The sequence below is a fragment of the Salvelinus sp. IW2-2015 genome, linkage group LG17 (assembly GCF_002910315.2).
Source record: "Salvelinus sp. IW2-2015 linkage group LG17, ASM291031v2, whole genome shotgun sequence".
Taxonomy (NCBI): Eukaryota; Metazoa; Chordata; class Actinopteri; order Salmoniformes; family Salmonidae; genus Salvelinus; species Salvelinus sp. IW2-2015.
The window spans coordinates 26,034,334-26,043,609 of NC_036857.1; the positions used below are offsets into that span (position 1 = coordinate 26,034,334).

General features: G+C 39.1%; 1 protein-coding gene across 1 annotated transcript in view; it reads left to right on the forward strand.

The window, feature by feature from the left end:
- The first annotated feature begins 502 nt into the window (after positions 1–502).
- LOC111976995 (ankyrin repeat domain-containing protein SOWAHC) overlaps positions 503–9,276 on the forward strand; it is a 25,909-nt gene continuing 17,135 nt past the window's right edge. The window contains exons 1-3 of the mRNA XM_070448044.1: positions 503–761; positions 4,296–4,357; positions 4,801–5,091. Coding sequence (XP_070304145.1) covers positions 638–761; positions 4,296–4,357; positions 4,801–5,091 — 477 coding nt within the window. The 5' untranslated portion in view covers positions 503–637. The remainder of the gene's footprint in view (positions 762–4,295; positions 4,358–4,800; positions 5,092–9,276) is intronic.

The window sequence follows — 9,276 nt, forward strand, 5'->3', positions numbered from 1 at the left end:
TCCATCTTCCTTCGGGAGGGCGTGTCCCCATACTTCTATAACAAGTCCCTCACAACTCTCCGATGGCCTCATCGGGCACCATCCCACAGCAAAAGCAAATTCACGTAGTGGCACCTACTGGGATTCGAGACTGTCAAGTCAACACCTTAACCATTACACCAAGAGGCTCGAACCTCTTGACGAGGTAGCTAGGTGTTACCGACAGTATGCACCCCTGAGTTTGTATTGAATATGCAAATAATAAATTTGCGGGAAAATGGAAAGATTTGTACACAAAGTAATCCACTGAGATGCATGGGTTAGGTTTTATGGGAATGTCACCATCAGTGTTAAAGAGTTTGTAATTGTGCTTAAACACAATGGTTCAAGTTGGTCAGAAATATCTCTTATACTGTAACATATGCTTTCAAAATGCTTTTTCCTCTCACAGTTTTCTCTCAGCACTGAAATAGTTAAACGGAGGGGGCACAGTGAGTGGGTTGGGTTTGGTTGGAGTGAAGTTGGACATGTGCTACACATGTTTTTTTTTCTCCTTCTCAAATTAGCCAGGGAGCGTACAATGTCATAGCAGCAAGACCATACTAATTCGAAAAGAAACCTTTTTTAGTCATAGAAAACGAGCAAACATAAAGCAAGAATGGGTGATGTCAGTGAAGAATCGTTGCTGGATTATTTCTACTCCGCCGGAGGGAAAGTAAAAAATGCTGATTTAATGAAAATATACAGGCCTTTCATTGGTCATAACGACATGCAGCTGCGTGGTAAGTAGCAGTACATTGTATCGAAAATTTGGAATTTCAAAAATGATTTCAACGAAACAGCAACAGTTGCTCTCATCAACTGCTTCGTGATGGATGACTTGACGCGATATCACAGTTTCTCGTCTCATGCGACATCTGTCACGTATGTAGCTGTCACAATAACATAATCTGTGTGGTCCAGACACATCATTTGATCATACATAATTAATTCCTTTATAACAATTCTATTTCATGAATAGTTTTCCCTCAAACCCATTTGTTTATCATTGTTCCCAATTCCCGGTCGGGTAGCTGAAACTAAACATCTGCTTTACATTAAAGGGCCTTTAAACAGAACATTTACACCAGGAATTCTGTAATTTCCTTTCCTGAGACCAATTCTAGCTGCTTGAATTCTCTGGTGCCTGCTACACAAGCCTTTCCTCAGACCCAGACCACAACAACCAACCATTTTCACCATTGGACTGTGGTGTTCTGTTGTGGTATTACAACAATGATAAACAGTGTGATTATGGTGCTGCCCTTTAATTAATAGCACTCAGCCCCTGAGTCATGAACACAACTGGCATTATCCTGAAACCTGAGACTGTTACAATTTTATTTACAACAAATATTTTCTCCAATGTCCTTCCTCAAATTGAGACTGATACCTGAAATTACAATATTGTTACGTTTGACCAATCACTTGCAATGCAATCCACCAGGGCATTATCCCTGCTTGGTACTGGATAAAATAACTAGGCCCTAACATGTTTTGACAGGCACTAGATGAATGATTATCCAATGTGACCTTGTATTACATTTGTACTGTCCAGATGCTATCTCTGTGGTACAGTTGTTGACAGAGGTTTCCAAATAAAGCTGCTTTGATATTGTGCTGTCTGACATGGCTGGAGTGTCCAATTATGAAAATGATTTCCTGTACATAGTTCCAGTACTTAGTCATTTCTAACAACACGTGTTCCCATTTTTTAATGGGCATGATTGCACGATAATAGTGTTTTAATCATAATGCAATAATTTAGGCCACAGGCACCACCAGCACAACTAGATCGCTAATGAGGTGCTATTTTATTACGATTGAATAAAGTGGGGACATAGTGGGGAACTTCCCCATAAAGTGGGGAAGTGATAGCTAACATTGCTGTGTCTGTCCAGTTGCTATGGCTTTCTGTCTACCTTTTTAGCTAATGAATTACTGAACATGTAAACTGTCACCCCTGTACCAGTAAACCAGGAATTATTTTGTTGATGAGATGTAAGTGGCCACTTCCTCTGGATTTCCTGTTTTTGTGGATGTGAAGTTGTGAGCTATGCAACTGTCACATTCAAAATGTTCTTTCCACTCCCTGCTGCTGTCAGGAAAAAGGAAAGAGCTCAATTGTTCGGTCCTATATTCTTACATACCTAAACATTCTTTCAAACACAGGGCTTCAGCCATTAGTATTGTCTGTTGAACTAAGATGGCCTATGTTAAGTGGTCTGGCCGGCTGGAGTAATAGATACATTCTCAGAAACAGCAGCCTATACAAACTGACATCTGTCAGCATCAAGTCTGAATATCGTTTCACAAACCCAGTTGTATCTGTCAGAGAGGAAGTTAAACAGTAAACTATTATAATAGCCATCAATTTGCAGTTTGTTTGGGTTCCCATAGGAAAGCTCTAATACTGCAGAAATAGACAGATAGGTTGGGGGTGGGCTTTTTGGAGATGATATGGGAGTAGAGTTGTTTGTATATCTGCCTGCCTCATGTTGGCAGAGAGAGCCCTAGTTTCCTCTTTGACCCTTTTCCCAGTCAGTGACTTTTTTCTGAGATGATTGTTTTGCAACTCGATCTGTGTTTGGCCTGCAGAGGAATGAAGAATAAAAGCCCCTCCCTCTTGGAGCCCCTGGTGTGCTCCCCAAATTGCACCCTATTTCTTATAAAGTGCACTACTTTTGACCAGAGCCCTGGTCAAAAATGGTGCCCTAAATTGGGAATAGGGTGCCATTTGGGACACAAACCTGGCCTCTGCAAGAAGGGGAAAGATGATGAAGTAACAGGGAGGGCAGATCAACCACGATCAGCCACAAGTCTTCACAGGCCACACAATAATCTCAAATAGCCATCATGCGTTCTTCAGGCTCAATAGGTCTACGTCTTGGAATGCCAGTGATTCAACAGCCTGATTTAGAGAGGATATGACTTTTAAACTAGAAAGATCTAGGGTCTCCCAAATGGTGCAGCGGTCTAAAGGCACTGCATCGTAGTTCTAGAGTAATCACTACAGACCAGGGTTCGATACCAGGCTGTGTCGCAGCCGGCCGCGACCGGGAGACCCATGAGACGGTGCACGATTGGCCCAGCGCCGTTAGGGGAGGGTTTGTCCGGCCGGGATGTCCTTGTCCCATCGCGCTCTAGCGACTCCTCGTGGCGGGCCGGGCGCATGCACGCTGACTTTGGTCACCAGCTGTGCGGTGTTTCCTCCAACACATTGTGCCGGCTGGCTTCCGAGTTAAGCGAGCAGTGTGTCAAGAAGCAGTGCGGCTTGGCAGGGTTGCTCTCGAACTTCGCCTCTCCCGAGTCCGTACGTGAGAGTTGCAGTGATGGGACAAGACTGTAACTACCAATTGGATATCCTGAAATTGTGGAGAAAAAGGGGTAACAAAATTAATAAAGACAACACTTAATCCCATTAGAGTTCATTCCATAAGAAAGCTATTATTACACTGTTAGACCAAATTATATTTCTTATCCTCATCATCCATTTTCTTTCTCTAACCCCCTCAGAGAATGAAAGTCTGGGGTTTTGGGAGAAAACAAAAAGTTGTATCACGTTTTTGGAACTTGATATGCCAACTATAGAGATTCTATTAAATTGCTAGAGGGGATATGTTATAAACCCCAAAGTTCCAGAATGGGGTGAAAATGGCAGCCATCTTGGCCAGGGAGAAATCCAAAACCAGTCTAATTGGAATGAATTGCAGTAGAGGTATAGGTGATGCATTTCCTGCTTTTACTTGTGCAAAAATAAAAGTAAAGCATGTGATGTATCAGAAATTGTTTTATTGAATTATGGTCAACCTAAAATCTTGTCACATAATAAAAATACAGTTTATACAGGTTTTATCCACATTTTATGTATAAATAGCCTCTAAAATATATGTAAATAGACTCATATTATTATTTATTTTTTCTTGGAAAGCTGTGAGTGCTATTATATGATACAATATCAGTACTTGTTGCATTTACAACTTGTCTAAATCCTATCATCAACTGATTTGAGCCATTGTATATATGGCTGTGAATTGACGGCATTGTTTGAATGGAATGTTGGCATATTGACAGTTAATTAGAAACATTTATGGAACCATTCCTCTAAAACTAGTAGGCTAGCTAACACATATACAGTGAAAATACATTATTCACATTGATTTTGACTAACTCCCTGACCAACATGGCTGACTTTTGGACCCTCATAAGAAGGTTCATGCCCATTCTAGTATTCTAATTCCTAATTCTATGATGCCAAAATTGTTCATTTTCCCCAGCCAAATACAGAGAGGAGTTCAAACGGATCATCGACAGGGTTGCTGTTGTGAAATCAGAGAATGTAAGTGAAGTAGGTGAACTTTCGACCATTTGTAGAAAGTGTGCTGTGATAAGTGTGCATAGTTCTTTAATGTTCCACACTCAAATTGAGTTGCCTTCCCACTATCTTTACTCAGCCATGGTAGTTAATTTGTTACAAAAAAAAGGATTTTCTTTTCTGTGTCTGTTTACTATGTAGTTTGCTGTTCATCAATAGGATTAGGGCCCCAGCCCTGTGTTATCGGTTGTAGGTCTACACAATGTTATTACCATTCAGTTACATAATAATTAGAAAGGGCAACTTACAAATACATCTCAAAAGGTTTGAATTATTTCCACAATAAAATATATCTTAGTTTAAGAAATGCCACTCTGTATAATGACTTTACTTTTAGATCAAAGTTAAACTCCTATACAGTAGTCCTATACCCTCCTCATCACCTGCCTGCCGCCTGTCCCCATTAGGGTGAGAAGTACCTGATTCTGAAGAAGAGGTACAGGCAGCAGAAGCAGGGCAGTGAGACAGAGCCTGGGACAGACAGACAGGCCAGTCTTGCGGCCAGCAATGCCAGGCCCTCGGCATCAGTCCAGTGGGATGTGTCGGGGGTCTCGTCTCTCCACACCCAGGGGGAACCAGACCTCCAGCCTGACCCGGCCAAGAGGGCAGAGGCGAGGAAGGCTTCACAGGTGATGTGGTGTGGAGGAAGCCCCAGCATTACCTTCAAAGAGGCACCCAAGCAGGAGCACATGCAGGAGGTGAGCTTCAACCATGACCAGTTTTGATATTTTTGTTTTTGTTTCCCACAAAAAAAGAGGGATGAGATGCATTGATAGGTATGCTAGAAAGCTGAGAAGAACTCACACAAAGAGCATGGCATTAGAGCGGAAGCATGGATTGAAAGCAAGACTTTGATATTATTATCCTTCTTACTAATTTCCAATCTGTCATTTTATGGACTTCTCAAAGAGTTCATTCTGTATTGTCTCAGATTTTTTTTTACAAACGGCCTGTGCCAGTTACCACATTTCTTACTCAAAGGGTGCAGCTGTTAACAACCTCATTCTGGTTGTCTTTCCCATTTGGTTTGAGCTGTGAAATTATTATTGCATTTCCTAATAAATATTAGTGTTAATTGCACAATGATATATTACCAAAGTAAAATCCAGCTGTTCAGTTTACACAATCTAGCAGAAGGGATTTTACTTAGGCTGCGTTTAGACAGGCAGCCTAATTCTGTTATTTTTTTCTCTAATTGGTATTTTGGCCAATCAGGTCAGTTCTGAAAAAGATCTGATGCGAAAAGATCTTATGTGATTGGTCAAAATACCAATTAGTGGAAAAAAGATCAGAATTGGGCTTCCTGTCTAAACGCAGCCTTAGTGTGTCTACAAGCATCACTTTTAAAGAGAATATATGCTAAGCCGATAGTGTCAGTGTTCACATAAGTATGTGCAAACAATATCTCTACTCACACAGGAAAAGGGCAACAGCACAACACAAGTGGTTTTGGCATGAAGTGGACATATAGTATACTACCTATAACTTTGTCAGAGTTACAGTAAGCAGGTGTAAATCAAGAATGCTCTTATTAAATGTAGCATGGAGAGATGGCCTCTGTTGAATAGGAGATCCAAGGTAGGTGACACGTGGGAATGAGGACCAATGGTTGTAGAAAAACAGTACTTGGATTTATTGCAGGAAATATGGCTTGTCTTGAAAACAGTTGTCCATAGCAACATTCAGGATACAAAATGACAGATGATGGCGGGTCTAAAGCTCAGCCCCTCAGTACGGTTCCTACTGCATTTTAAGACTAGGCTTAGATGTTAAACAGCATAACTACGGATTACTCCTTTTCCGGTGCTAAACAGAGCCTAACTCTACCCCTTACTAGGAGAATCAACCAGGACAGTTAACATCAACTGCCTATACATACAGGCCGCCACAAACAAACTGCTATGGAGCATGTTGTAAAATGGTGTTCAACACTGAGCTGAGAGAAAAGGACAGCCTTTGCTCCTAAACCCCGCCCATAATGATTAACCAATGAGAATATACATTTAATTAGCTGAACTTTACTTTGTTAATTAGACCAGGCGATACTATGGAAAACATGAAGTTAATTGCATATTTAGTCAAGTGGACATTAGTTTAAGACAGAGCTGCATCAAATAGAACAGGATTAGAGCTACTACTCAGAGAGACTGAAAGCATGGGTGAGCTGCACGCTAATTATCTTAAGTTGCCATACCTGGCTTAAACCTGAGCAATCAACTCTGTAGCAAGCAATTAATGTAAGGCACACCTATGCATGGCAATGGATTGGTGCTGTGAATCCCAAATCACCCCCTCGCCTCTACCAACTTGCTCGGATGGCCCTCCGTTGTCACGTGTTGCTGATGATGACAACTCCAACGGTGACTTCCATTGAGTGGCGAGGGGATCAATTAACCCATTAACTTCAGGACACACTTGTGACTTTGAATGATGCAATTTATGTTCCACATTTAATAATTTAACAAATTCAAATTAACAAAGATATAATCCTCTTACACTTCAGTGTGTGATGCAAAAATCCTAGCTAAATGCTTGGCACATAGAATTAAAAAAGTATCGTCAGATATTATTCATCCTAATCAGACAGGTCTTTTACGTGGACGATACCTTGAAGATAATATAAGACAAGTACTGGAAACAATAGAATACTATGAAATATCGGGGACACCAGGCCTGGTTTTCATTGCTGATTTTGAAAAGGCTTTTGATAAAGTATGACTGGAGTTTATATATAAATGCCTAGAATATTTCAATTTTGGGGAATCTCTTATAAAATGGATTAAAGTTATGTACAGTAACCCTAGGTGTAAAATAGTAAATAATGGCTACATCTCAGAAAGTTTAAAACTATCTAGAGGAGTAAAACAAGGTTGTCCACTATCGGCACATCTATTTATTAATGCCATCGAAATGTTAGCTGTTAAGATTAGATCAAACAATAATATTAAGGGATTAGAAATCCATGGCTTAAAAACAAAGGTGTCATTGTACGCTGATGATTCATGTTTTCTTTTAAAACCACAATTAGAATCCCTCCACGGCCTCATAGAGGATCTAGATACTTTTGCTAACCTCTCTGGATTAAAACCAAATTATGATATTGGATCACTAAAAAATGCAAATTTTACATTACCGTGTAGTTTACCAATTAAATGGTCTGATGGGGATGTGGACATACTCGGTATACAAATCCCAAATGAAAGAAATTATCTCATTCCAATAAATGTTTATAGGAAGTTAGCAAAATAGATAAAATCTTGCTACCATGGAATGGAAAATACCTGTCTATTTGTGGAAAAATCGCCCTGATTAACTCTTTAGTCATATCACAGTTTACCTATTTGCTTATGGTTTTGCCTACACCTAGTGACCTGCTTTCTAAATTATATGAACAAAAAAGATTCAATTTGATTTGGAATGGCAAGCCAGACAAAATTAAAAGGGCCTATTTATATAACGAATATGAATTCAGAGGACAGAAATGATTAAATATTAAAGCATTAGACCTCTCACTAAAGGCATCAGTCATACAAAAGTTATACTTAAATCCAAACTGGTTCTCTAGTAAATTTGTAAGAATGTCTCACCCCATGTTCAAGAATGGCCTTTTTCCCTTTATTCAGATTACAACTGCTCACTTTCGGTTGTTTGAAAAGGAAATAATATCTAAAATATTGTTATTTTTTAAACAAGCCTTAGAAATTTGGTTGCAATTTCAGTTTAATCCACCTGAAAAGACAGAACAAATAATACAACAAATATTGTGGTTAAACTCAAATATACTAATTATACTTATTTTTCAATGACGTGTTTACAAAAGGTATAATTTTAGTGAATAATACCATAAATAGGACATGTCACACATGGAGCTAACACAGACATATGGAAATGTCTGCTCTACCCAAAATTACAACCAACTAATTGCAGCATTACCACAAAAATGGAAGAGGCAAGTAGAAGGGGAGAAAAGTAAGGAACTTGTCTGTCGGCCCTGCATTAAAGAACATAAATGGTTAAAGAAAAGTGTGATAAATAAAAACATATACCAATTTCATTTAAGGACCAAAAAATTGACAGCTGTGCCATATAAATTGCAAAATAGTTGGGAAGAGATTTTCGACGTACCCATTCCATGGCACATGGTTTATGAATTGACATGCAAAACAACGTCGGATTCAAAACTTCAAATTTTTCAATTTAAATTACTATACAAAATTATTGCAACCAATAGAATGTTATAAATATGGGGGAAACAATCTTCCCAGCTCTGCAGATTCTGCTGTGAGGAGGCAGAGTCATTATTTTGGTACTGTCCATATGTAGCTCGTTTTTGGTCACAGGTCCAGGAATGGCTGAAGAATTGCAACATTTGCCTAGAACTAATGCTGCCGATAGAAATACTGGGTGATTTGAAAAGCCATAGTCAATCAATCAATAATATAATAATTATTTTCGATAAAATGTTTATCTTTAATTTATAATCTGTAGAAGCTATGAGAATAGAAAGGTTCAGTACTTTTGTGAAACATCACAGCACAGTTGAAAAATAATGGCAAATAGAATCCAAAATCCAAAATGGATGGTGTTAAGAGGAGTGGGAGTGGTTAAATGGAGCTGAAGGGTGGGACTAATAACAAGATAACCAATGTAAAACATACGGGGTCTGTAAAATGTATATAGGTTCAGAAATGTTGTGAAAGAGCACAGTTACAAATAGAAATCCAACTGGATGGACATCAGGAATAGAGGAAGGACTAAAAATAAACAAAATATAACTATTGTAAAATAGATTGTGTCTGTAAAATGTGTATAATATGTTTAAACTGAAGGTAGAAGCCTAAATGTTATTGTTTATTAGTTTACTCCAATTGGGGGAAGGGTGG